Raw genomic sequence first — 26,582 nt, forward strand, 5'->3', positions numbered from 1 at the left:
TGAGAATCATATTCCTAAACAGATATGCATAGTCCAATGCATGTGGCGGACACCAAATCTTGCACATTTAGACCAAACACGGAAAATAAGGTTTTGAAGGAAAGTGGATGAACTAAAATATGCTGAAATTCTCATTTGAGTCGTTTACACAAAGGAACTACGGTACATTGATGATTTCAGACATAAAGTACAATGTGTAAATTCCCAGTGTAATGTACCATACACAAAATGCCATGCCAAAATGTTAAATATCAATCCAGCAGTTTTTTTCATATTAAAGGCAACTCATACAAAGTAAGGCCAGCTGTTATGACATTTAATTCACTATGTACAAGATGCGCTACCTGATAACCCTCAATACCTGCTATTATTCACCCAAGGTCAAACTCATGGCTACAGAAATTCCTAAAAAGGAGTAAAGAAAAGTCATATATTCCCCCCAGGTCAAAAAGTCCCTTTCTGTCAAGACAGTTAATTGTGCTGTTGACTAGTTTGGGCTTGTGGGCCACCGTAGATGTCCTCCTCACGCTGTTGAACCACCCTGTTCCTCCTGTTCGTCCTGACCGTTGGACGGGTCCTGTTCAAACTCCTCGTCCAGGAAGTCGTTGGCAGGCAGGCCTCTGATGTTGAGCTTGTGAGAGACCTTGGCCCACTGCTCCCTATTAGAGGCCACTGTCTCATACAGCTCGGCGGACTTGGGGAACATGTCCTGTAGGAGTCTAAAGCAGGGAGAGGGGAATGTACATGACAAAGGAAAGACATTGACAGCCACAATCTGTGTTCAAATCATGAAATAAAACTTGAATTCCCTGTCTGGGTGGAGTTCTTACTTGTAAATGGGCATGGCTATGTGCTCCATGAAGCCGATCTGCAGCTGTGGAATGTAAGCCTTCTCTCTGTCCATCATCTCAATGGGGAGGTTCCCCATAGCCTTCTCCTAGAACCACGAGGGCAGGGGTCCACACACACGGACACAAACATATTAGCAAGGTTTATGGCGAGACTAAAAAATGAATTGTTTTAGTGATTTTCCATAGAGATGGCATACATACCAGATCTCCTTGAGAGAAGAATTCTTTGTAAATTAGTCCCTGTGACAGAAACATCAAAAAAATATTTAAAACATTTGAAGAATAAGAATGGGTTGAGTAAACAACAAGATCAAGTGAGAAGACACGTAAGAAACACGAGGAGGACTACAATTATTGAGAGAAGTATGAGTTATTAGCATAAAGGATTCAAAGAAGTTTCATACTGCAATCTTCCAGGTGGTTTTCCAGTCCTTGGTCTGGTCTGAAAGGTCACAGGAGGTCATCATCATGCACAAGAGCAGGTTATGATGCTGGGGGTCATTAATGTCATAACCCTCTGGAGGACAGAGCAGACAGCAAGATTGTTCTCAGAGAGGGGAGGAAAATACAGTTCACTGGAGGCGGATATTCAACATGAAGACACTAAGGAGAAGGGCTCATCGGGTACGAACTGTCGGCCATTTTGTTCAGATCGTTGAGGATCCGAAGGTGGTGAGCCAGGTCTGTGGCCAGGATGATGTCGCTCATCAGATCCAACATCCGCTGGTAGTCCTAACCAGAGACAGGGCAACATCATCCAAATCAGTCCAACACATGTTGGGATTCCAAAAGAATCTGGACCTTCCAATGCTGGGATCCACTGACCTTTCGGGAAAACTTCTCAAAGATGTTGCAGCCCTGGGTGTTGAGGATGGCGATGGCCTGAGCAAAGTGATGCCGCTGCAAATACGAGTCGATTCACAGTCAGTGGTTTGGCGGAAAAGACACTGTACTTACAAAGAGGGGCCAACAAAGTGCCGATTGATTTCCAGGTCCTGTTGGGGCATGCCTTTTGTTGAGAGGAATACATCATGAACATTGCCCCAGGATAAGGTTCTGATTAAAAGTCCTGACATGAAAATCCTTGATTCATGGAAAAAAAAATTTTTTTAAGAGGCAATTCAGTTTTATTTGGATGGATATGGGGAAGAGAGACAGGAAATGTCAGGGAGAGGGGGGGGGGGGACATGCAGGAAATGGACTGGACTGGGTAACCTCAATTTGACGTTTTCATTTTGATGTGTTTCACCACGCCTGGTAACTGAGATGTGGTTACTTTCCAATGCGGCTAGTAATTACAGACTGCTACCTGACTATAACCACAGAAATATTGAATAAAACTATACACTTCTGATACTTAATCTTCTGCCGTACCCTCTACATGCACTGTTTGAATGTCGCTTTGAATGAAAGCATCTGATAAATGAATAACATGTACTGTAATGTAACTTACCTCCAGCACAGATCCTTCAGAGCTGTACAGACCAGCCAACACAGATTTCTAAGAATAGACAAATAGTGCACATTACCCCTTGGGCAGTTATTAGGGCGTGTCAAAGTGTAAATGTATATATGAGAAGTGGAATTCATATTTTCAAAGGTAAAGGTTGAAGGTAAAGGTCCGCACCGATGCAACCTGGAAGGAGTTATTTGTGCCTCGGTGATCCAGGTCGTGACACATGCAGGAAACGAAGAGGGCGAAGATCTCTATGTCTCTGAGGGGAAACAGGAATGATCCATCGGCCAGTCAGCGCATGACTCATCCGTCACCATGAGTTACAATATTACACAAACTCGGATCACACTATTATTATCATACGATTTCATGGTTGTAAATTGTCCACCTATTTTTTCATCATCGAGAGCCTGTGCACTGTAAGTCATGATTGTAGTATGTTGTGTATGCACGTGGGCCAGATCACATGAAAATCAAAGGACTGACTGAAACCGAGCCCCAGTTTTCTACCAGGCTCCCAATGCAGGGCTGCGCGTGCCTGTTCTTACTCGAGGTAATTGGAGAGCTCCAGGTTCTTGCAGAGGAGGAAACAGAAATGGGAGACGGAGAAGGCGTGCATCCAGTTGTGGTAGGGAGGGTCTCTGTAGCCTCGCCTCACCATCAGACAGAACCTGGAGAACCGGAGAACCGGACGCGTGAACGAATGCCCCGAGAGGGGGGGGGGAATAGGGGGGGGGCATATGCGTGAGTTTGACCGCGCGAGAGGAATCCTCACCTTGCCAGCGTCCTCATGTTGATCTTGAAAGTATTGATGAAGCCCATGTCCTCGAACATGCTCATGATAGCCTTGTACACACAGAGACACAGACAAATCAGCAACAAATAAACAAGACGCGTTAGGTATGTGTTGGCGTGACATGACCCACGAGGGGGGGTGACGGTTTGTGTCGCGTCCTACCAGCGGCGTGCTGTCGTCAGAGAGGGAGCGGGGCGTGTAAGTGAACTGAGAGAAGCAGGGATGGATCTCGGCCACCGGCTGGATCCCCGAAACCAGCAGCCGTGTCACTTCCTCCTCTGACACCTGACAGACAAAGGTGAAAGGTCATTGGAGTGGCCGGACTTGAGTGGGATCAAACCTACTTGGGATACGTACGGCAGACAGACAGAGGTAGACAGACTGGGATACCTTCATGTGGTACTTCATCATCTCATTGGCTAGCTGACTCCTAAACTGGGCCTCATCGACCTTCTTATACAGGAGGGACTGGTGGAGGACGAAAGGGTAGAAGCCTCAAGCATTAAAACCTCAAAGCGTTTCCTTTTTTTTTTTTATCAAATTATTCAATGCATTTTCTAATATCAGGCATGTGAATGACAGAGCGATGGATGATGACAGCAGATATGATGGGGATCCCGGAGGGGGGGAGAGAGAGAGAGAGAGAGAGAGAGAGAGAGAGAGAGAGATAGGGGATGGAGGATGATGTGGGAGAGAGGGAAGGTTCCCACATACGTGCGCGATGCTGATCCCACAGTAGATGGAGAAGGCCGTGGCCAGGTCCTCGTCCAGACGGGTGAACCACGGCCCGTTGGTCTTGTTGACCAATTCGGCCACGCCTATGACCACTGGACCCAGAGCACCGGGGAGGGAGAGATGAGCGGAGGGTCAGTCATGAGGGAGACAGAGAGAGAGAGCGAGCGTGGGGGAGGAGAGAGAGAGTGAATATGAGAGAGGAAGCATTAGAGAAAACAAGAGAGAGAGAGAGACAGAGAGAGAGAGAGAGAGAGAGAGAGAGAGAGAGAGAGAGAGAGAGAGAGAGAGAGAGAGAGAGAGAGAGAGAGAGAGAAAAAACGGAGCTGTGATCCAGACCTCCATGCTCGTCCTTGATGGGGAAACAGAGGATGTTGCGGGTGTGGAAGCCCGTGCTGGCGTCCACCGCGCGGTAGAAGAGGGGGTGGGAGTAGGCGTCGGTGATGTTCAGGATCTGACCCGTCGTGGCCACGTGGCCAGCGATACCCTGGTCGGCAGGGATACGCAGCTCTGTCTGAGACCAGGAGAACACGGACACCGTTGTAACCAACTGTACCCTACACCGTCACACAGACTCCGTGGAAGACTGTACTGACCCGCAACACAGAAGTACAGTACCGTGCAAAAAATATAAAAGTTTAGAAACACTTTAAGAAATAATGAAATGGATGTTCTCAACCTTTTCTTACTTTTATACTGGCCATATACAGACCATTAAAGAATAAACATTTCAGACAATGTTCACGGACAGAGTCTTGGGAGCCAGAGACTTTTGCACAGTACTGTACATCTCTACAGGCGGGAGCGGAATGTTCTAGGGTGGACCCTCACCTCCTCATCGATGACCACCCCTCCGTCAAACACCTTGGCCACCAGTTCTTGACTCACCCGGTCCAGTAGGAACACGGAGCAACTGGAACATGGGAGTTGGAGTCAAAACAGAGGCTGTGGTGGTGTTCCACTCCTAGTTATAAATATTGTAAAGTCTCCTGACTTACATCTCTGCACTGGTGAGTCTCCGTGCTTCGGCAATTATCTCTTTTAGCAGCACTGATACGTCATCTAAAGAAACAAACAAAACAAACTTAATAATAAAGATTGATCCCTATCTTTACTTGCCACTGTGCCAACTTAGGTTTGGCTCAATGGTGGAGCGTTGGACTACAGATCAAGAGGTTGTGTGTTGCTTCGGATGAAAGTGTCGGTTAAATGCAAACATTCCTCACCTAGGTGTGTGAAGAGGTTTTTGGCGACCTGAAGCAGGGCCTAGGTATACGGTGAAATAGATACAGTTGCTGCATACAAATCCATACGGATAAAAACGTTATTGCACAAAAAACAAGGCCCGTGAAATGGGAGTGAATGTAGAATCTTCTCACCTGGCATTCAAACTTGAGCCTGCGTTCCTTCTGGAAGGCCAGCGTACTGGTCAGCACTGAGGACGTATAGCGAAAACAGTGCTGGACGATGCGTTCATCTGCTTCTGTGTGTCTGAGGAGGAGATGCGAGCACACAAAAGCAGACGCACTCCCACACACACACACACACATCCCCCACCACACACACACACACGCAAGCACGCACCCAATGTAAAAGGACACCTCGAAGCACATATCGCTCAGTGAATGTCATTCGTGCGTTTGAACGCATCGAGGGGAAGAAGCACCCACTTGTGGGCTCCCTTCTTGTTGAAGGCGCAGGCGAGGGCCACGACCTTGGAGGTGGCCCTGCACTCCACGGGGACGCACAGCATGGACCGGACTTCGAATCCCAGCGTGCCGTTCAACTTCTGATGCTCGGCCTACGGAAGAGGACGGGGTGAGAGGGAGAAGGCGGGCGCCCGAGCGACACGTCGACATTTCACGCGGCCTTACGAAAGGCGGCGACCGCCAGCTCGACGTCTGCTTACTGGGGTGACGTCCTGCAGGGAGATGCTCGCCCTCTCGTCCACGGCGTGTCCGAGTCGGCCGAACGTCAGCTAAGAGATCGACAGACAGACGGGCCTCAAGCACCTCTAGCGGCGAGGACGCGGGACTTTACAAGGGAGGAAAGGACCGGTTACTTACAGGGAAGCTGATCTCTCGGTCCAGAACCTTGTCCCCGACCACCTGGCAACGAAAGAAAAACAAACCCCCTTCTACATTTCAGCCCTTTGGGAGTGTGTGTGTGTGTGGGGGGGGGGGGGGTCGAAGTGGCGGCGTGTTTGTCGGGAAAGTGAGCGGGCGGGCGTGCGTACCTGGCAGAACAGCTGTTGACTGTCCTCGGACACGAGGAGCAGACAGCAGCACAGGGACTGGGTCCGCTGCTCCAGCTGTGAACGCACGCGTTGTTTAGTCCAACAAAGGTGGGCAAACACCACAAACGATCGTTACATTCAAATGAAGAGGGCTTGGGGGGGAGCTTACATAGTGGAGGACCTTTAGCTGGAGAGTGGTAGCATCTAGGTCGTACAGATCGCCTGCAGAATACATTCATAAATTCGAATGTAACAGTGCAGTACCAAAAAAAATAAACATGCAAACAGAACGCCATAATGATCAAATACAAACTTGAACAAAGAAAAAATACGGATAACTTACTTTTATACCTCTCCCAAATAAGTCAAATATATATATATATTTATTTCACACAATATCAATATCGAGGCAGGTAAATGTTTTGTACCACATAGTCTAAGAATTTGCTGGTCGATCGCGTTCCTGTCGACATCCTCGGGGGAGGTCGTCTGAGCCACAGTTGAGGACCTCATGACCTCTGACCTCTGTGTGACTGTCTGACCCTGTAGAGCCCTGACCCTCCTACAGGCAACTGTGACCTGAGAGGGACAAACAGAGCAGTATCCAACAGTGAAACACCTGTCAAACCCTGTTCACAATCCTGTGACAACGACCCCAAAGGTTAGACATGGCCACGCTATGACTTTGATTCGAGTCAAGCTTTTTTTCTGAGTTCGGTCACGAGAGACGCGAGTCATACGTGTTTCTCCAAGATGTCGAGATTTTGTTCCTGGCTTTCAGTGGGCCGGGTGCAGCAAAGCTTCAAGGAAGAAAAAAAAATAAGTTTGTGGTTAAAGTCTGTTAGTGAAATACAAACAAAAAACAGATGGTCTTCAAGTAGATCATGGAGTGGCTCTTGGCACAAACTCACCACAAGGAGAGCAGAGGTTGTGTCACGATCCTGGTCCGGTATGGGAATGATAAGTACTGAGTTGGAAGCAGACAGCAAAGGATGATGGAGGTTACAAAGGGCAAAGGGATCGGATCAAAACACAAAGGCCGTGTCGGGGGCACGAGGGGGGTGGGGGGGGGGGGGGGGCACGGACCTGGTTTGTCTTCCTGCAGGGGCGGGCTGAGGTTCGGTCCCTGCAGGTCCTGCAGCTCGGACAGAAGGAAGCCCTCATACTGCACCCTCCTCTGTTGGACAACCACATCTCTGTGTGTCGAAAGAAGAAGAGAGAGTGTGTGTGTGTGTGTGTGTGTGTGTGCACGAGAGAAGAAGAGAGAGTGTGTGTGTGTGTGCACGAGAGAAGAAGAGAGAGTGTGTGTGTGTGTGTGTGTGTGTGCACGAGTTGGGAGGGGGAACTCTGGAATATTTCCTTTAGTTAAAGCTTGGGAAAAAAAACACGTCTTGCTCAATAGGAACTGTGAAATGTCACCTCTGCTTGGGTTACCTGAATCTTCCCTCTTTCTGCAGCTCATGCGGAGGATTTTCACACCAGAAGCATCCAGGGTCGCCCTCCGCTAGGTACACATACACACGGCCCTGCGAAAACGAGCAGGTGAAGTAAGTCAACCCTTCAAAACAAGTCATCCGCACTAAGCATCGGTGCGGACGATTGGTTCCAAAGGAACCCTAATGGATCCCGACTCGCAAGCATTTTTTCATCCGTTCATTTTCGGTGAAAAAACTCACTCCGTTGAAACACACTGATTAAAGGAAGAGTCGGAGATTCTCACCGGTCCTGAGAGGACGCCGAGGAGGGACTCTCTGATGGCGTCCCGCAGCGACGCCGAGTCGGCGACGGAGGCCAGCCGAAGCAGTGCATCCTGGGAAACGAAGTTGATGCAGGCCAATGATCAATATTCAATATGTGGACCCACAAGTGCCCAAAGGGCATGAGGGCTGGAGGGAGGATCGGGGCTCTGACTGTTATTCACACAGAACTGTCTCTCCAGTAGCTTATGATCACTGGAGACACATGCACTGTAGAATACAGCCAGGCCGTTGACACTTGCAACACACTCCCCAAGACTAAATGTTACACGTCTGCAGAATATTAGGCCCGTATCTTATTAGCAGGCTTGTCAATTATTGAACTGCAAAGTGATAGGGAGAACAGCAATACCCAGGGTCTTGGGAAAAACGTCGAAGAAAACCTCAACTTAAAAAATCTTTGAGTAAAATATTGAGCGTGTGTGATCGATTGGAAGGTTTCAAGATAATACGCAGAACATACGTTCCCTTTTTCATTCAAAACGTGGACATGCCTCTGATCTTTACTCACACATCAAATGCCCTGAGGAGCTTGTTGTTTTTATAATATGAGATTATTCATCGTTGCATCTCATAAACCTTGGACCTGTGTCCGTTCTCGGCCGTAGTGCCAAACAAAAGGCTAAGAATGATTAACAATGATAATGCAAAGTGTCACACATACGTGTGCACACACACAGTAGCCTATGACAACCAAATCAAAGGGTTAACAGAAGAGTGGTGATTAGCATGGTAAATGAGAAGAGCAGAGCAAACATAGAGACAAGCCCTCCAGTATTTGTGTTGATTGTGAAACAGTGTGGCGTGTGGGTGCCATGCTGTTTGACAGCACAGGCTTGCATGGCATCTGGTGTTTACCTGTTTCATAATGGGAAACGTGTAGCGAAGAATGTTGTGTACACACAAGACTTAGAGGCTGACGTTTTCTTCTACAGGCAAGAAAAATGTTTCTGTTTCTGCTTGGATCTCAACGGTGAAGTCGGGTTCGGCGACACACACAAACACACAGACACAAACACTGATGTACACTCAAACACACCTACATGTGATGTGTTTGTGCGTGAGATATACGTCAGAGACAGATGTACGCAAATTCCCCCGGAGGGCTCGGACAGGCGGGAAAACGCGGAGTGTGTGTGCGGTAAGTGTGTGTGTTCGCAAGTGTCCCTGCGAAGCCATCTTTGATGAAAGTCGAACCTAAGGCAACCTTATGGAGATTTGGAATACCGCACACGGGATTAACTTACGTGTTTACTGTAAAGCATCTACACCTAAAATATCTATTTGTAGCTTATCAAGTCAAAGGGGATAGATAAGTGAAGGATTCCTTTTCATATACAAAGGTTTCTTGCTAAGCTTAGGCTGTGTTAACACCGCTGATTAATGGCCCAACAATTGACTGTCTTTTGGGGAGAAAAATAGGTCATGTTACCATAGGGACTCCCTGTCACAAATAACAAATGACCAGTACCAGCTGACCTGAACAGGCCTCTGACAAACCCCTGCTCTCCTTAACAGGGACGAGTGAGAGCGTGAACAAGACCAGGCAAGAATGATTAGATCAAATCAACAAACGTGATCTCTCTAACTCAGTCTCTCTCTCTCTCTCTCTCTCTCTCTCTCTCTCTCTCTCTCTCTCTCTCTCTCTCTCTCTCTCTCTCTCTCTCTCCCTCTCTCTCTCTCTCTCTCCCTCCCTCCCTCCCTCCCTCCCTCCCTCCCTCCCTCCCCTCCCTCCCTCCCTCCCTCACATTGGTCCACCTTTTATGGTTTATCTTGAGAAGGTACTCAGGACTTTGTCCTGTAAACAGAAGCAGGGCGACTTTAAAGCTTTGCCACACAATCGACTCCATGAGTGAAGACCCTGTTCACCTGAGAATGAACCGGTCGTGCTTCTTGCCACACACAAGGCAGTTGCGCAGGCCATTTGGATCACCTTGTGTGTGTTGATCTTGTCTAGTATTCTTGGGAGAGTTGTGTGCGTTACATTGTTCAGTAAATAGGCCACGGGTCAGAAGGTGGCATGAAAGCGATGTCTGAAATAGGCTCTGATACACAAACTGAGACGCGCTGAGGCAAGACTGGGACACGGTAAACTAGGACACACTTAGATCTGACGGAAGTCTCAACGACACACCCCTCGCGTCTCGGCAAAGACCTGGCCACTTGTCCGAGGTGCAGAACAGACATTGGCCGCATTTCCCAGATTCGTTAAGAAGCTCTTGGGAAACGCGGGGCCGTTAACGTCGACCGAATCTTGTCGCCGACTCTTCGTGAAGAGGGGAAAGAGCCAGGCATGCCTTTGGTCCTGAGTAATGTGTTACTACATGGGGAGACAGTGAGAGATTAAAATTATGAACGAGCGAGGAAACACGTCCTTCATCACCTAGGAATAACAACAGTGGAACTCTGGCATGCCGGAACATTCTCCACCGTCGCTGCACGGAGAGTCAATGCCTGCTGCCCCCTACAATTCATTAGCTTGGCAGATAGTCTCATTAAACTCGTCTCATCCGTCCAGCCTCCTGCGTGTGTTGGAAACTGTGGCTTTCAATGAATCAACGCAATGAAAGAGAACATGAGGGAGGGAGAGAGAGAGAGAGACAGAGAGAGAGAGAGAGAGAGACAGAGATAGAGAGACAGAGAGAGAGAGAGAGAGAGAGAGAGAGAGAGAGAGAGAGAGAGAGAGAGAGAGAGAGAGAGAGACCGAGAGACCGAGAGACCGAGAGAGAGCAGATGTATGGCCTGGGGGGATAACAGGAGCTTAAACACCTGGCCAACCCTGATCTGGTGTGTCCAGATCTGACAGCCTCAGAGGTTGTTATGGTGCAAGGGTGAGAGCCCTGGTCTCCTTTGGCAGAGTGGAGTCAATTCGATTTATGAGCCATCCTCTGCATACAGTAGTGATCAAATTAGATTGAAAATCTGATTGCTGAGTGTGTGTCTGTGTGTGTGTCTGTGAAAGAGAAAGAGAGAGAGATAAAGCACCCCTCCATGCGTAGATATAAACACAACTGGATTTTTGGGCAAATTTCCCAAACCAGATAAACAGAGTTGCAGAAACAGAGTGGGCCGATCCAATTGAACACAAACAGACTCCAGCTCGGTCTTGCAATCCCACAAACACAGTTGGTATCCGCAGACGCCAAACGGATCATAGAGGACACAGGAAAGGTCAAAGGTCAGCTGGATAAGCATGCTGATTCAGCTGTCCCACGTATTCGGGCCCCCATTGATCAAAACACCAGTTGTCATCCACGAACAAGTTCCCAGTTTGAGCCCCATGCTCTGTGTAAACAGTGCGTCAGAGCTGACTGACCGTTTGGAAACAGCCAGGTGTGTCGTGCAGAAGATGTGGAGCCTGGGGCGCGCTGGGGGCACCTGTCATTGGCCGGGGCTGATTTCGGTTGGGAAAAGTCCTGCGATTCTGCTTCGCAGTTGTCAGCTCCGCCGTGATAGGACGCTGTCGGGAAGATGACTTCCTGACAAGAGACCCGACGGTGCACAATTACTGTGCATCAGTGACACTGCCAATCCCACAAGGGGACTTCAGACAGGAGAGCGTCTTTTAAAGGGAAATTTAGGCCCTCTGAGCTGGCAAATCTACCCCAAAATATAGGGTCTCAAGGATTCCGAACCCAAGCAAATGTCATTGCTATTAACAGAAGGAAGTGAGGTCACTCTGTAAATAACGCCAGCTTTATCGTTGAGTAAACGACTGACTTAATGAGAAGGCCTGGCTGGAACATTCTCATTAACTCGTGGATCAACATGAAATCGCCTCAGCGGTGGCACTTCATGTGTGCACTCTTTGGAGACGTTTACAAATAGCCTGTGTGTCAACACTGTCTTCCAACGCCAGCAGGAGAATATCCTTGTCAAATACCCAAGCTTTGTCATTCTACAGCCTGCTTTTCACACAGATCATCAGTCGCTGCATACTACGGTAAAACATCCCAAGACAGAAACTGCACTCCTGTAACGACCGCTGCTAATCGAACGATTGCACGGGCCCTACTGGGCTACGACAAGCCAGCGCGGCCCGTCAACCCATCGGCAAACACATGGCTAAGGGTGGGAGGGAGACACGACTGAGGCCGGACTGCACGCCGCAGAGTGCCTCAATGAGGGAAGACAGGGGAGGAAAAAGGAGGAAGAGGAGGAGGAGGAGAGGGAAGGAGAGCACCCTGACTCAAATGTCCCACGGGCAAGGGGCTTCTACACTCTTCCCAAACAGTTGAAGAAATCACACTTCGTTGGAATCTCCCCCCCCCCCACAACGTCGCACACCTCCAAATATAGACAGCGCTCCGTCCTGCTCTGTGCTTCTTCAGAACTCGGGGCTCGTCAGACAAGGCTGACAGGAGCTCCTCATGAATCCTCCCGAAATAGCCGCGTCAGGACAGGGAAAGTCAGGGAGAGTTCAACCAGAAAAGTAGGAGACTTTTCTCTTTTCCTGGCCCCCATCTCACAAGTATGTGATAGTATGCCTGCGGGCAGAAGGCCGGTCCTTCGGTAAAACACTGGAGAACCTGCACAAACTGTCACTCACTGTCACACGCCAAACAGGTTGGAGCCACGGGCCAAACCAGAAACGCGAGTTGCGCACAACAAGTTGCTGTTTGCGAGTTCCAGGTTGCCACGAGCAAAGCAGCTGAGCGTGAAAGAGGAGAGAAACGGCACGACCCCAGGGGGGAATCCACAAACAGAACCGTCTCCAGTCCCTGATGTTTATAAAGTGCCAGGGACACGGGCAGGGGAGGGGGGGGTGGGGGGTCAGGCTGTCGTCTCCGTTGTTGTGGAAACGCTGAGAGACAGGAAGGCATAGATCCGACGGAAGGAGCCGGAGTCTTACCTGCAACGCGTCCGAGTGCACGCCCTTCTCCTCCAGAGGCGGGAACACCTGTCGTCCGCCCCTGAAAAAACGAAAGAGTGCAGTGAAGACTTGCTGAAGCATACTCCCTGCTCCGCTCCGGTCGCTCCTTATCTCCTTATCTCCCTTGTTGGTTTAAGTGGGTCTTTCCTTTCCAGTCCTTCGCCCTGTCTCTCTATCTCTACCATGTGATCGGACTTTCACAGGCACTTTAGACAGAGTCTCTCTCCGCGTAAACAAGCCTACACATTTCTACACATGATCCAGGCAATTGTCTCTCTCTCTCTCTCTCTCTCTCTCTCTCAAATGCACTCTGCAAAATCTCCTCCCCTCTCTCTCTCTTTCTCTCCACCCAACCACGCCTCCCCAGTCTCTCTTTGTACTCTGTGTGTGGTTATAGTTGTGTGTGTGTGTGTGCGTGTGTGTGGCAGAGTGAGTGCTTGTGTGTGTGCATGTGGGATTATCCCCAGTGTCATCTACACCTGCTCCCGCAACAACTGCAGGTTCCAAAAACAGACTTCTACTTGTCCTGCTCTCTGTCTCTCTGTCTCTCTCTCTCTCTCTCTCTCTCTCTCTCTCTCTCTCTCTCTCTCTCTCTCTCTCTCTCTCTCTCTCGCACTCTCTCTCTCTCTTTCTCTCTCTCTCTCTCTCGCACTCTCTCTCGCACTCTCTCTCTCTATCTCTCTCCCTCTCTCTCACCCCCACCCCCCTCACACACACACACACACACACACACACACAAACACACACTCACTGAGAAATATTGATCTTTAAGTGCCACTGAGAGATACTGTTTCAGCACAGGGGTCACTGAGGATTGGAGATGGGGGGGTTTCCTCTGAGCAAGCTACTGTAGAACAAAGTCTCGTTTCTACTGAAACGTCTGATAAACATGCGCCGTGTCAAACATGAGGTCCAGCTAACGGCTGTATTCATTCACACAAAAGCCACTGTCAAAAATATTCCTTCTGCTTTTCTGGTTGACCTATACACAGTAGGCTTCCTTTTCATTAGCAAGAATGCTATCCAGGAACAGTGATTTGACCAAATATGGTCACCAGGGGATTGGTTGCGAGACAGATCCTGTTTTGTTGCAGTATTGGAAGTGGAAGCATTCAAAGAAAACAGCAGGCCCGATGCCTGGCACAAGCAGTTACACAAACCATTTACTTTGTCATCGCTGTGACATCAGTGTGTGACATTGATGTTCACACTGTAGGGTCTTATGATGACTCAGACTGGACTGGGAGTCACAGCGACAGCGGGGAAAACTGAGCACATGACTCTGCGGTTTGAAAAACTTAAAGAAATACAATGATGTATGCTTACAGTAAGATAAGAAGATTATTGCTTGGGGCTGTGAGGGTGAGGAGAATTCAGAATTGGAATTCAGTGTTAGTCTGTGAATCAATGATGTCAAAAAATAAATGTTAATTGCATTTTTATTTAAGGGTAACTTAGGAGAAATGTGTAAAAAAAAAAAAAAGAAGTGATCTAAAGAATTCTCTAATTAGGAAAAGGAATGCATGAAAACACAAATGCATAACCGCAGACATCAAAAAATGTGTGTGAATATCATACAAACAACCACCTCCCTTGAAGAAATTCCAGAATAATCCCCATGTATGAGAAGCAATTTGAGCATTCTGTGCAATCACTTGAAGTGAGCGCATGATTTATCTGAACACTACTCCAAAAGAATAAATTGCTCATTCAGGCAATGAAAGACGAAAATCTTTGGCTTGACAATACATTAGGCAGCATTTGTTCCTCTTTGTGGAAGGCACATACCCCTGGCAGAATCATGTCATTCGAATGTATGATGTTTCCTGACTCAACAAGGGGGGAGTTAGGTGACTGAATGGTGAGGGAATCGGGCTGGTAATCTGAACGTCGCCAGTTCAATTCCCGGCCAAGCCAAATGACGTTGTGTCCTTGGGCAAGGCACTTCACCCTACTTGCCTTGGGGGGAATGTCCCTGTAGTTACTGTAAGTCGCTCTGGATAAGAGCGTCTGCTAAATGACTAAATGTAACAAACACTGTCACCCTTCGGGGGTGTTTGCGAGATCAATGGCATGATCATTCAGATTTCCACAGGGACAAATTGCAGGCAGGGGTAGGATGTCTCAGATACTGATAAGGAGAGAGAAATGAGGGGTCTGGAATTCTTTAAATTCTGAAAAGTGAAAAAGTTTGAATCTTTGAGAATATCACTAAGACCCTTTTCCACTCAAAATACTTCAGATTTCAGATTTCAGAACGTGAGAATCAAATCTTTTTATCTATCTATCTGATCTTAACTTCAGTCTCTCCAGGTCTGGATGATTTGAGGCACTAGCTAGCCCACAAAGACCCACACAATGTTTACATCCTAATTAGTTGCAGAGCATCGAGGGAGACGGTGGAAGGTGGAAGGGGATTGTGGGAGTGCATTGTGGTTTCCTGGACGACAGAGTCACTACCCCCGAGCAGGGTTTGCAGATGTAAACCCATTACCTCCACAGCCCAAGGCCCTAATGACAAAATAAAAGGATATTAGACAGCAATTTTATTGAGTGGGAGGCACTTAGGCCTACAAGAACACCAATAAAATGTTATGGTAGACGGAGAGTGGTGGGGGGCCTGTTGTGCTGGACACGCGGCTAAATCCTAAGACTTACATTCAGTCATTTAGCAGACGCTCTTATCCAGAGCGACTTACAGTACAAGTTCAAGTACAGGGACATTCTCCCCGAGGCAAGTGGGGCGAAGTGCCTTGCCCAAGGACACAACGTCATTTTACACGGCCGGGAATCGAACCAACAACCTTCTGATTAATAGCCCGACTCCCTAACCGCTCAGCAATCTGACCCCATAAGACTTGATTCTGAAGAGTGGAAAGGTTTGCTTCGGTAACCAGGGACAGCAACCTACAGGTGTGACGGTGAGGGACAAGGTTGGGATTGTGACCAGGTTGGCACCTTTTTGTCATCCTGGTCAGAAAAAGGGATTTAGCTTCCACGAGTTGAACGATTCAAATGTTTCGGGGAGTTGCGACAAGAAAAGAGGCTGCGCTCGTTTTTCCTTTCAAACGGCTGCGTTTTTGGGCTCGCCGAATTTGCACACATATCCATATCAAAGGCGGCGATGAGCTCGACAACAGAGACTGGGAGGTGCCAATGTACCCTTCCCGTGGTCTCTCAGAGTCTATCTCTTGGTAATACACATATGCATATACATGCTTTGAAGTCAATATCATTTGAACTGTCAATATCAAGGCTGTGACCAACAAATGGGCCAACAGGATCTGTATGGAACAGCAGACCGATTCACAACTTTAAAAGAGGTCGTGGAACCAGCATGCACACCCATCACCCTTGTCACAACCCACTTCGAATCGGCACACTGTGGTCACACAAAACATCCCCATAATCTTACTCTATCTGTATCTCTACACTGTATCTCTGATCTTACTATGCGGAGAGAGACGTCAGCAAGTTTGGTTGAGATGCAAATTCCTGGACGGCTGACGGAACCCACCCAGCATCCTTAGTGCCACTTACGTTTCTGCAGCTGTTGACGGCTGGAAGGGCTGACTCCTGCACAACAGGGAGTTTCCACAAGCCTGACCCATGTGTTCCAGTGGCACCGATCCCACACTCACTGTCAGTCACAGGGCCCCACACCCAGTCGCTCCTTCAAGGCCAGACTACCCCTCTAGGAATTGCCCTCCTTTGCGTCGGATGCGGCGATGCCACTGTTTCGGAGTCTACGAAGCATCTCTCAGAATAACGAGAGCGTGAGAGACGGAGAGAGACGGAGAGGGAGGGAGAGAGAGAGAGAGAGAGAGAGAGAGAGAGAGAGAGAGAGAGGGGGGGGGGGGGAGCAAACCTCTGGGGTTTCAACCCAGCGCTGGATCGATGCTGGGGCTGCAACAGCAACCAGATCGCTCTCCCCGTTCACTCCTGTCCAGAGTCGAGCACGCAGCAGCACATTCCCACATTCATCTTCGTACCCATCCTTGTTCGATAATGGGGCAGTTAATGATTGTTACATCGATAGCGCAGAGCTGCAATGTAACAGCTGCCAGCTTGGAGGCCTCGTGTGATGGCTGGTTTAGACTAACCACCTCTGGTCACATCAGAAACTCTCCGGTTTTAATCTGAGAACATTTGACTGCTAATGGTCCCCAGTGTTCTCATCAGATTGTCACTCGTGGGAATTCCTCATCAAATAGGAAGCGTTTCTGTGACGCTTTGCCTCATATCTGTGCTGTTCGCATTCAGAGTGGGATTGTGTTGGAACATGCAATAAAGAGGATGAATGCGGGTACAATCAAACTTGTAGCTACCGGTTACATGCAACCTAGAGATCAGCCAGATATCGAAACTTCATTTCATTTATTCCACATGTAGAACGTTACGTAGAGAGAACATTGAGATCATAAAAATCTGTAACAAATATACATTCATCATTTGGGAGGGAAAAAGGCTTGATCAAGGCTTCCCGAAACCATAGCTGGAATGATGTGGAGATGGATGGGAGGAGAGCCCTTCACCAGCCTCTAAATCAGGAGGTTCCTGGCCACAGGTCACCATGGTGCTAGAAGACAGTTAACGAGTGTTACTGTAAAACAGCTGACCTACTACAGACTATGACTGTCAGCGTATTCATACGTGAAAAGTGATATGCCTAGAAAAAAGGCTTTATGACATGTCAATAGCAATCGCATGATTACCTGGAGGAAAAAAAACGTAGCCAACCAGTCGGTCAGTTCCTGATCGGATTCGCAGCACAGATACCTGAGGAAAACGAGAGGATGTAGACAGGATGGGAGTGAAAGGAGAACCGTGTCTTTGAAACGAACGCACAGTCAAATAGTTACAGTCGACAGTTCCTGCCGAATCTCACCATCTATGCATCTCGTGTTGGTCTTGCGTCCACACTACGGTCATCCCCCAGCTATCAGAGTCAGTAAACAGAGAGAAGTTGGAAGGTAGTAGTAGTCGTTGGAAGGTAGACACTAGTCGGTGTCAGACAGTGTAGCCAGTTGAAGCCCTGAGTCGTGTCTTACCTTGAGGGCGGCTGAAGCTTCTTCCTGATGCCACAGTAGACCTTCAGAGCCTGCAAGTGACAATCCTTTTCCGGATGGTTACTCTACATAGAAAAAACAACCACATTTCATTCATAATCCATCGATGAAAACGAATACATATTTAGAGTCTATAAAAAGTCTCCAAGTGTTGTACGAGTAGGCAGGTTAAGGTGCACCGTGTGCCGCAAGGTCGGTCTGAAAAAGGAAACTCTTATGACACAGCAGGCAATGAGCTATGTCTTAGGCAAGCAGCCCTTCGTCGCCTTACCTTTGGGGTCTTGTAAATCTCAAGGGAGGTGGCCGTGACGACACAGTAGCGTTTGCTGAAGCTGCCCTTGGCTCGTTGGCCCTTCTCCTCGCAGAACTGGACGTGCCCATTCCTGGTGACGTTCACCCAGCCGTCTATAAAAAAAAAATCAGAAATCAGAATCAGAAATCAGAAATTGATTTATGGTTTATTTATAGGTGGAAGTACACAGTAAGCACTGACTACTATCATTTCACAGGATTAAAGAATAAGTACAATGGAGTTTTTGTTTTGTTGGTTCAAGGCCTCTGTTTTCTTAGGAGGATGGGAAATCTTTGATTTACCCGTGCATGTTAAAATGGTCTTCATGTAGTCATTTTTCTTGATCACCAGGTGGCAGTCTTTGTCAAGTGAAAAACATACAGGGAGCACTTGCTCCTGATAGTGCAAAGGGCGTTCTGTTAAAGGAGCCGGGAAAATGGTACTCTTATAATCCCTTTGTGAACATTATAGACTCATACTTATGAGTCCTGTAACTTATTTGACAAACATGACCTTGATGGTGGTTCACCCATCTTCACCCATACATATATCTTGTTTTACCCATGTCATCCTTGTCGTTGACCAGGAAGCAGCTCCAGTAGTCTTCCGGCTGTGAAGAGATGTTCCTCCGCCTCAGAACCTCAGAAACCACGTCTGTAGCGGTCGTTTTCTGAGACACCTTCCGTTCGGGAAGGGAGGGGCAAAGGGGGGCTTAGATCACGGATGGAATATCAGACATCACTGGGACACGCCCCCTACTGTAACCATGTCAACATTGACCATTGAAACGTCCCCACCAATAAGTACTACCGGGAGAGATGGGGTGGTGTTATAAAAAAAAAAGAATCTGTGTTAAATTCATTCATGTTATGACCCAACCTACAGAGGAGTGAAAAGGCTAAGCACATCTCAGGGGGTGGTCGTGATGGATGAAGACAAATCTGACCTGGACGAGCAGCTCTGATCCCTCCTCCTTCACTTCCAGGTAAATCCCACATATAGTGCGCGTTTCCTGTTGGAAACAGGAACATTTCGGCAGATATTCAGGCGCAAAACAAAGTCCATGCGCCAGTGGACCAAGATTGAGGATGTCACGAAATGCTGCGGTTTCAATTCGATTCACTTCATTCATTCCCCAAAGGTTTAGTCACGAGGAGCGTGCTGTGGCGCTAAGCATACACCCCTCACCTCATCCGGTCGGTCCTCTTTGGCTGTGATGATGTGGGAAATCATTTCGATCTGCCTTTTAACGTGCTCCGCGTCGACCTGCGAGGAGAGAACAAGCGGAACCATGGGTTTCGTTCTCCAAACCTCGACGGTCGACGTCGTCCTTTCGAGACGCGCGCACTCACGTCAAAGATGGCCTGGTAGTGCTGGACGAGGTCTTCCACCACCTGGCCGGCGCTCTTGTCGGTGCCGTCGGCCTGGAAGAGGGTGGGACCGAACACGATGGACAGGCTGTGGGCGTCCATCTTGTTCTCCTCGGCGAAGCACTGGACACTGGTTTTTGACGCCACAGATCGGGAGATTAGTGTTTTGCGTGAGGAGCTGAGCGCATTTGACGTCCCCGTTGAATTGGAAACATGAGGAGGGAAGAAAAGAGGGGGGGGGGGGGGGGGGCAGGGGGGCTCACCAGTAGAGGTGGTTGATGACTGCCCCCAGGGTGGCCTGGTGGACTGGGGGGAGGCTGGCGAGCAGGGTCTGGTATTGAGAGATCCTTCGACTCGTCTCGCTGAGAGCTGCTTGGGCAGACCACAGAAGAAGAAGGCACAAAACGGATGACGAGGCGGCTTTTCACACGCCACCACGCTGGGATTCGGTTCTGTCCGCCTCCGGGGAGGAGGGGGGGGGTTAATGCCCCGGAGACCCGTCTCTCCGGGCACGCCTGCACTCACCCACGGTTCGGAGCCACGGCAGGGAGGCCTGTTCCCCGTCGAAGACTCCCTCGCGGACGCTCCGGAGGAACCGTTTCACAGTGTTGGCCACGTCGTCCACCTTGTGCTCCCCCTCCGTCAGCTGAACGCGCCGGGCGTCCAGGCACAGAGAAGACAGCAGGGCTGTCACCTTCGACTGCACGCCCGCCTTGCGGTAGATCCCTTCTGATTTCAAGCCTGCGAGGGAGGAAAAAAACACAAATCAACACAAAACAAAGATGGCCGCTTGACGAACGTTTGAGCCGAACGCACAAAACTCGAGGGGACTTGTTTCTCAAACCGTCTAGTGACTCTGGCCACCCACCGTACTGTGTGATGAAGCCGAGACACCGGTCCACGATGACGGGGACATCCGTGCCGGTCAGTTGTTGCTGGTCCAGGGGTCCGTCACCCCTCCCAGCCCCCTGCTGGAGGCTGTTCGCCCAGCCGGGGAAGTCAGCCCTCCGGTCCCCCTCCAAACGCAAAGTCCTGCCTCTATCCACCAGCACCACAGGCCCGGGCTCCGGCTGCACGCCTGAGACCACAATCAGACCCACACCATCACTTACACTGCTGGGGTTTTTTTTTTCTGTGTCACATGACCACCAAGACTACCCCGCCCCCTCCTGTGACTCACAGAGTTCCTGTAGTTTGCGCAGGTCGATGCTCTCTGGTCTGTCGGTGCCGTGGAGGAGGACGAGGAGGGTCGAGCCCCCCGCCGCCACCCAGCAGGCTCGAGGGCAGTGTGGGTTGGGCCCCTCGGTGTAGCGGAGCCTTCCCACCCTCTCGAAGGACCAGCTCGCCATACCCTCCGCCTCCGGGGGCACTATGGCCTGATGCACATGACGACACAGCGTCACTTTTGATTTCCTGGTCGTCCACCCGGTTACAGCACTGTGCCGAGCATTTCATAGTGAATGTTTTGCTGTTGGTGAGTTTGGAACGAGCTTACCTTGGCGATGGTTTCGATCCACTGCTGCACTGAATCGGGAGTGTCGGCTCCAAACAGGTGTATTCGACCAGAGATTTGGTACAGCTCAAAGGTATGCAAGTAGCTGATTCGGGGTGAGTCAAAGAAGAACGAAAAGAGTTTAGGCTTCATGGGTTGAACACGATTTGTGTCCGTCCTGTTGGAAGAGGAGGGCTGGTGTTTTGTCCGTTGCTCCCCGACTCACCCATGTTTTCCTAAAGGATTGACCACGAGGCACTGGACGTCACTCATCTTGATCTCTCCACATGGGTGCGCACGCTTCTCGCCGTCAAAGTATTTGAAGACGCCCTTGTCCAGAGTGCACCACCGTTGGCTGAAGTCTGCATAGCCCCGACACGGTGGACAACGTCGCATTGTCATTGATTTGACTTCAGATGTTTCACGTCAGTTGTCTTTTGCGCCGGGTCGGTAATGACTTTCAGCTGACAGTTAATTGTGTCAACGAACGTTACATTTACATTTTAGTCATTTAGCAGATGCTCTTATCCAGAGCGACTTACACTAAGTACAGGGACATTCCCCCCGAGGCAAGTAGGCTGAAATGCCTTCCCCAAGGACACAATGTTTTTTTTTGCGCATGGCCAGGAATCAAACCGGCAACCTTCTAATTAACAGCCCGATTCCCTAACCGCTCAGCCATCTGACCCCCCGTGAACCGTCATACCTCCTTTTCCCTTGCGCTCCGTGACTGCTCGCGTCGTGGAGCCGATCTTGAACAAAATCCCAGCGTGGGGGATCGGGACAGCAACCTGCGGAATGACCCGCTCTACGTCCTGAACCCCCGGAAACTCTGGATGAACGGACACAGTTAAAAAGTACGGACACAAAAAGTTCAGCTTTTTTCCGGAACAAAATCAGTTTTGCGTAACCATTTGAGGGACGTTGTGTTGCAGTGAAGGTTGTCGTCGGTTGGGGGTGAATGGTAAACGTCCTGTCACCTGTATTGAGGTTATGAAAGAGGAACTCTTCTAGTAGTTTCCGCCCATAGTTCTGGGCTATGCACAGAGGGTTGGGCACATCTGGGTCTCCGGTGGAGCAGTTCACGTCAGCCCCGCAGAAGACCAATGACATTGTCTCTAGCAGGTCACCTGTTTGAACACTCTTGCACAGAGCCTGACAGAGCGAAGGGGGCAGAGAAGGGGCATAAGAAAAAAGGAATGATACTTGGGTAACGTTTGTAAAAATAGATATCATGGTGGTGGACAGAGAAACAGCAACTCACTTTGTTGAGGTCTTCCTGACATCCAAACAGCCGGTGGTACTGTCTGTATTTTCTTTGGCAGTACTTGGTCTTGATGAAGTTTTGGCGTTCCTCATTGTTACTTGAAGGACGGATAGTTTCGCTTGGCGGAACGTTTGAGGCCCAGAACAGGTTGGAGCGGTCGTTGCCTAGCTGGACGAACACCTTTTGAATGAAAAGATGGGACAGACATTGTCATTTCGACGGAAGGGAAATAGCTCACGTTCGTGAAAGCAGAAGTCGTCACAGTTGCAATATTGTGTTCATTCACAAAGGAAGTTACTTGTTCCCTTGTAGTAACAATGCTACTGGTCACTGCTACTGTACACTTGCAGGTGTCATGTGACTCCTCTTGACTATAAAATTATGTGAGGTGTGTGTCTACCTGAACAAGGCTGTCAGTCCACACCTTCTCATCCATCCTCAGACTGCGGACTTTAGATACACTCTGCCCAAGACTCCTATGCACTCCTAAATGTATCCAAATGAAGATCGATTAGATACTGCAAAAGGTTCATCTATCGGCGGTAGATTAGTAATGCCTGATCTATGTCAGAGACGGCACGACGGCGATCAGCTTAAACTGGGATGTGTCGAGCGCCCAAATCCCTGTTGCTTAATTCCTGTTCTATTTACGGTGGTCCAGTACCTGCACAGCACTTGCAGATGACCACGCAAAGATTGACAGACGCCCAGTCTGGGTCCTCGGCCCCACAGTCGGCACAGCGCCGGTTGGACTCCTCGACCCAGACGCTCCACACCACCGTGTCACTGGACAGAGAGCGGCCGATGCAGGCCTGCATGGCCTCCACCCACTCATCTCTCTGCTGCGTTGTCTCTGCCACAAAACTACAAAACGGGGTGCGGGTGATTAGCACTCGTGCGGATTCCCCCCTGACGTTGTAGGCTACAGTGCGTGGTGGGGACTGGACTGTGGGTCATGAGGAGGGCCCAAGGTCATTGCGTCTCACGGCTTGTAGCATGTGTCTCACCTGAACGGCTTGTAGCATGTGTCTCACCTGAACGGCTTGTAGCATGTGTCTCACCTGAACAGCTTGTAGCGTGTGTCTCACCTGAAGGGCTTGTAGCATGCGTCTCACCTGACGGGCTTGTAGCATGCGTCTCACCTGAAGGGCTTGTAGCATGTGTTGAGGCTGAAGGGCTTGTAGCATGCGTCTCACCTGAAGGGCTTGTAGCATGCGTCTCACCTGAAGGGCTTGTAGCATGTGTTGAGGCTGAAGGCGCGTGGGTCGGTGCTCTTCACGCTGCCCATGTTCATGTCGATGGACGTGATGCCAATCCCTTGGCTGCGGTCCTGATGAGAAGATGTCATGTTAGAGATGAGGAGTTCCACAACGGTCTGTACCTAACCCATGAACGACACTGAGATACCGAATAAAAGACATCAAGAGAACATGCAGCCATGTTAATGCTCCGTCGAGTTATGTTACAAATGAGGTTTATCAGTCTGTTGAAATCCAAGCATCAATGGATTTCATAAGAGGTGGGGTGGATATTTGAGCACTGCGTCTGAAACATGACATTTATATTTGTGTTTAGTGAACCATCCCGATGGAATACCCAAACAAGTACCTCTGAGTTCAGGTAGAGGAACACTCTGTCTGCACTGACGACAATAAAAAGTTTGGAGCGGGACCCATTCATTTCCAGGTATCCTTGCTTCTCCCCGCGACTGTCCCCTCCCGCATCACTTAAGCTTGGAGAACGTGTCTTTCCGTTGGAGCAGAGCTGCTGGATGGTCTCTTTAAGGACTGCCACCCACTCGCCCCTGACGGCTAAAAATAATAATGATTAAATAATGATTACACACTTATGACAATAACAGTAGCGGTATTTTCTATTATTAGATTTCTGAGCAGAGGCCCTACCACTGTTCTCGGCACGGAACAAGAAAGTCCTGTTCTTCGTCACCACCTCAAACTTCTGTTCTCCGACGCTTAGCACATCGGCGATGGTTGAGACAGCGATGAATCGCTTCGAAAACACCTCCTGAGGAAAGAAGGGAGGAATACCGTGACAGATGCCGATTCATTTCACGGTCGTCAGTGTAAAATTGTGTCGTAAAAGATCATCCGCGCGACTGAACCTTTTCGTTTTGATAGTATCTCAGGAACTCTGCATCCAGCGTCACCCAGCGCTTTTGAAAGATCAGAGTCCTGCAAATAAGGCAAGGCTTTACTTTAATAACAGACAAGCCCACACAAGCACACAGGATGTCTTTCTTGGAGCTCTTGTTTCTCGCTTCCTCCCTTACCCCTTAGGCGGGGTCTTGTCCAGCCAACCCGTCTTAATGACAGGGGAGTGGGAAGAATACGGCTTCCCAGGATCCACAAGGCTGTGTGGACGAGTGCAGGAAATGTAGAGACTGCCCTCGTCAAAGGATGACCTACTCCTGAGAGTGGACAGAATCAAACATACTGCTACTATGTAGCTGTAGTCCAGAAACACAGAATGTACAACAGAGCAGGGGCATTGTTAGACATCAAACTCTACTGGGGCACAGGCCCCTTTTTAAATCCCTTTTTTCTTTCAAGCTTGCTGCGCACAACGCACTACAAGGCTGTAGAAACTCCCCTTGCTTAACCCACTATACAACAGTTCAGGGACGCAAGTTTAGCTTTGGCAGGGACACTCATGCTGGGGCGTGTGCCCCCAGTAAAAAGGGTCTAACGACGCCCCTGCAACAGAGTTTCATATAAGCTTCTGTATTGAAAGTGAAAGACATGAGAGAACCATTGATCAACATACAAAAGCGGACACGAATAAACAACATAGACAGACGCACCTGTTTCTGTGTGTGGACAGATCGCTGTCGGCGTCTTCAGAGTTGTTCATATTTACAGGCTCCTCCATACTCATAAAACACTTCTGAAGTGCACGCAACTGGTCCACCTGTTAGAAAAGATAGCAAAGAAGAACAAATCTGAAATGTACAACTACCAATCGAATATCAACCCCTCGTTGTTAAGCGAATGTGCAAACGGTGACATTCTTCAGCCTCATGTTACCTTGCGCTCCATCGTCTTTTCTCTGTTGTCTTGTAATGTTAAGAGAGTGGCAAGAGTTGCCAAGTTACCTCTGTGCCAACCGGCTACAGGAAAAACAACATCTAAACAATCCCATGCTGGGAAATGAACCTCACATTCTGGTGGCGATAACAAATATGTGACCGTTCAGGTATAACTCCTTCACAAAACAATATTACTGGGAACATTAGATAAACTATTTACGATTAAATACCTCATAAGAAAAAACAAAAAACAGCCATGTGCTATGCCAACTCGATCGCACGTATAAATCAAAAGGAACAATATCAATGTCAAGATTAGTCCATTTGTTCAGAGACAGAATACCTGTCAAGATGACAATCATTTCTGTGACAATATACCTTATATCTAAAGTCAACTTATGAACAGGAAGTGACCCATAGGGACAGGTCTAAGAGGATTTTTAATGTTCCTTATGAAACTGTAGATCATCAAAAAGCCTCTGTCAAGCCATCTTTCGGTTCCAACCACATCTGTATGGTTTTTTAACAGTGCCACAGTTTACACTTGCCCAACATCACTTGCAGATTGCTGTAGCTCTAAGGATTCACTGTGCAACCTGCTAGTAATAACATGTCAACACTATATAGTTCTGAAAGCAATGGTTCAGTTGACTGGTAAAGCGAGCACTAAGTCACACAAAGTGTATTGTGTATAATGTATATGTATGTATAATGCCAAACTCACCAACTTCTGTAGACCAACTTTTAATGCTGGCATGAGAAAGGTGGTTTATCTGTGTGAAATGAGGAAATGGACAGATAAAGGAGAGAGAGAGGGGGGGGGGGATAGAGAGAGAGGGGGGGGGAGATAGAGAGAGAGGGGGGGAGAGAGAGAGAGGGTGGGGATAAAGAGAGAGGGGGGGGAGCTAGAGAGAGAGACAGAGACAGAGAGAGAGAGAGAGAGAGAGAGAGAGAGAGAGAGAGAGAGAGAGAGAGAGAGAGAGAGAGACAGAGACAGAGACAGAGAGAGAGAGACAGAGAGAGAGAGAGAGAGAGAGAGAGAGAGAGAGAGAGAGAGAGAGAGAGAGAGACATAGGGGTCGGGAAAGACAGCCTACTAGTTACTGATTCAGTGACAATAAAAGTGATCATAGAAACAACAACATTTGTCTTACTTCTAGGGTAGGTTGCTGTTGGTAAGCTATGCTGCAAAATACAATACCCAGTCGTTCTCACACAAATTAACAGTTAACACTTAAAATAACATTTGATTGACATCGTGATATTACAGTCTTTGTCAGCACTCACCTGGGCCTGGTGCTAAATATTCTGACAAAACCCAGATACATTTAAAAAAAAAAAGATAT

At 48.8% G+C, this 26,582-nt stretch overlaps 2 protein-coding genes across 4 annotated transcripts; both read right to left on the reverse strand.

Moving 5' to 3' along the window:
- Positions 1–487: 487 nt before the first annotated feature.
- On the reverse strand, positions 488–13,006 carry LOC124488024 (cGMP-dependent 3',5'-cyclic phosphodiesterase). Its single transcript, XM_047050469.1, has 30 exons — positions 12,681–13,006; positions 7,792–7,881; positions 7,506–7,597; positions 7,158–7,267; positions 6,983–7,038; positions 6,812–6,871; positions 6,500–6,650; positions 6,241–6,293; positions 6,072–6,146; positions 5,902–5,943; positions 5,745–5,813; positions 5,506–5,636; positions 5,215–5,326; positions 5,062–5,101; positions 4,834–4,897; positions 4,667–4,748; positions 4,175–4,349; positions 3,818–3,930; positions 3,494–3,571; positions 3,266–3,388; positions 3,083–3,153; positions 2,856–2,978; positions 2,479–2,566; positions 2,305–2,352; positions 1,677–1,751; positions 1,484–1,583; positions 1,256–1,368; positions 1,053–1,091; positions 831–937; positions 488–719 (listed from the first exon to the last, which is right to left on the reverse strand). The coding sequence occupies exons 1-30, from the start codon at positions 12,780–12,782 to the stop codon at positions 524–526; spliced, it is 2,778 nt and encodes a 925-aa protein (XP_046906425.1). The 5' UTR covers positions 12,783–13,006; the 3' UTR covers positions 488–523.
- Positions 13,007–17,061: 4,055 nt separating this feature from the next.
- Positions 17,062–26,035, reverse strand: LOC124488021 (arf-GAP with Rho-GAP domain, ANK repeat and PH domain-containing protein 1-like). 3 transcript variants are annotated; one of them, XM_047050463.1, is made up of 28 exons: positions 25,962–26,033; positions 25,013–25,119; positions 24,482–24,619; positions 24,314–24,383; positions 24,096–24,216; positions 23,800–24,002; positions 23,415–23,521; positions 22,856–23,055; positions 22,592–22,677; positions 22,189–22,371; positions 21,905–22,079; positions 21,631–21,756; positions 21,151–21,286; positions 20,928–21,030; positions 20,613–20,808; positions 20,301–20,510; positions 19,958–20,173; positions 19,696–19,801; positions 19,415–19,562; positions 19,251–19,328; positions 19,009–19,074; positions 18,624–18,741; positions 18,365–18,478; positions 18,042–18,175; positions 17,753–17,835; positions 17,590–17,640; positions 17,417–17,480; positions 17,062–17,280 (listed from the first exon to the last, which is right to left on the reverse strand). In XM_047050463.1, the coding sequence occupies exons 1-28, from the start codon at positions 25,992–25,994 to the stop codon at positions 17,248–17,250; spliced, it is 3,405 nt and encodes a 1,134-aa protein (XP_046906419.1). In that variant the 5' UTR covers positions 25,995–26,033; the 3' UTR covers positions 17,062–17,247. The 3 variants fall into 3 exon arrangements, with proteins under 3 accessions (XP_046906419.1, XP_046906420.1, XP_046906421.1); XM_047050464.1 differs by lacking the exon at positions 25,962–26,033 and adding an exon at positions 25,236–25,451; XM_047050465.1 differs by lacking the exon at positions 18,365–18,478 and having other exon boundaries at positions 25,962–26,035.
- Between the last annotated feature and the right edge of the window lie 547 nt (positions 26,036–26,582).

Source organism: Hypomesus transpacificus, unplaced genomic scaffold, assembly GCF_021917145.1.
Source record: "Hypomesus transpacificus isolate Combined female unplaced genomic scaffold, fHypTra1 scaffold_116, whole genome shotgun sequence".
NCBI lineage: Eukaryota > Metazoa > Chordata > Actinopteri > Osmeriformes > Osmeridae > Hypomesus > Hypomesus transpacificus.

What these genes read in the sequence shown, in the direction of transcription:
- LOC124488021 (XM_047050463.1), bottom strand. Translation starts at nt 25,994, where the DNA reads ATGCCAGCATTAAAAGTTGGTCTACAGAAGTTG. An exon ending in TCCTCTACCTGAACTCAGAG is followed by an intron (nt 23,522 to 23,799) that starts GTACTTGTTTGG and finishes TCTTCTCATCAG; the next exon opens with GACCGCAGCCAAGGGATTGG. An exon ending in CATCTGCAAGTGCTGTGCAG is followed by an intron (nt 22,678 to 22,855) that starts GTACTGGACCAC and finishes GGATACATTTAG; the next exon opens with GAGTGCATAGGAGTCTTGGG.
- LOC124488024 (XM_047050469.1), bottom strand. Translation starts at nt 12,782, where the DNA reads ATGCTTCAGCAAGTCTTCACTGCACTCTTTCGTTTTTTCAGGGGCGGA. An exon ending in CCCTGCAGGACGTCACCCCA is followed by an intron (nt 5,637 to 5,744) that starts GTAAGCAGACGT and finishes CCTCTTCCGTAG; the next exon opens with GCCGAGCATCAGAAGTTGAA. An exon ending in ACTCCTTCCAGGTTGCATCG is followed by an intron (nt 2,353 to 2,478) that starts GTGCGGACCTTT and finishes GTCTATTCTTAG; the next exon opens with AAATCTGTGTTGGCTGGTCT.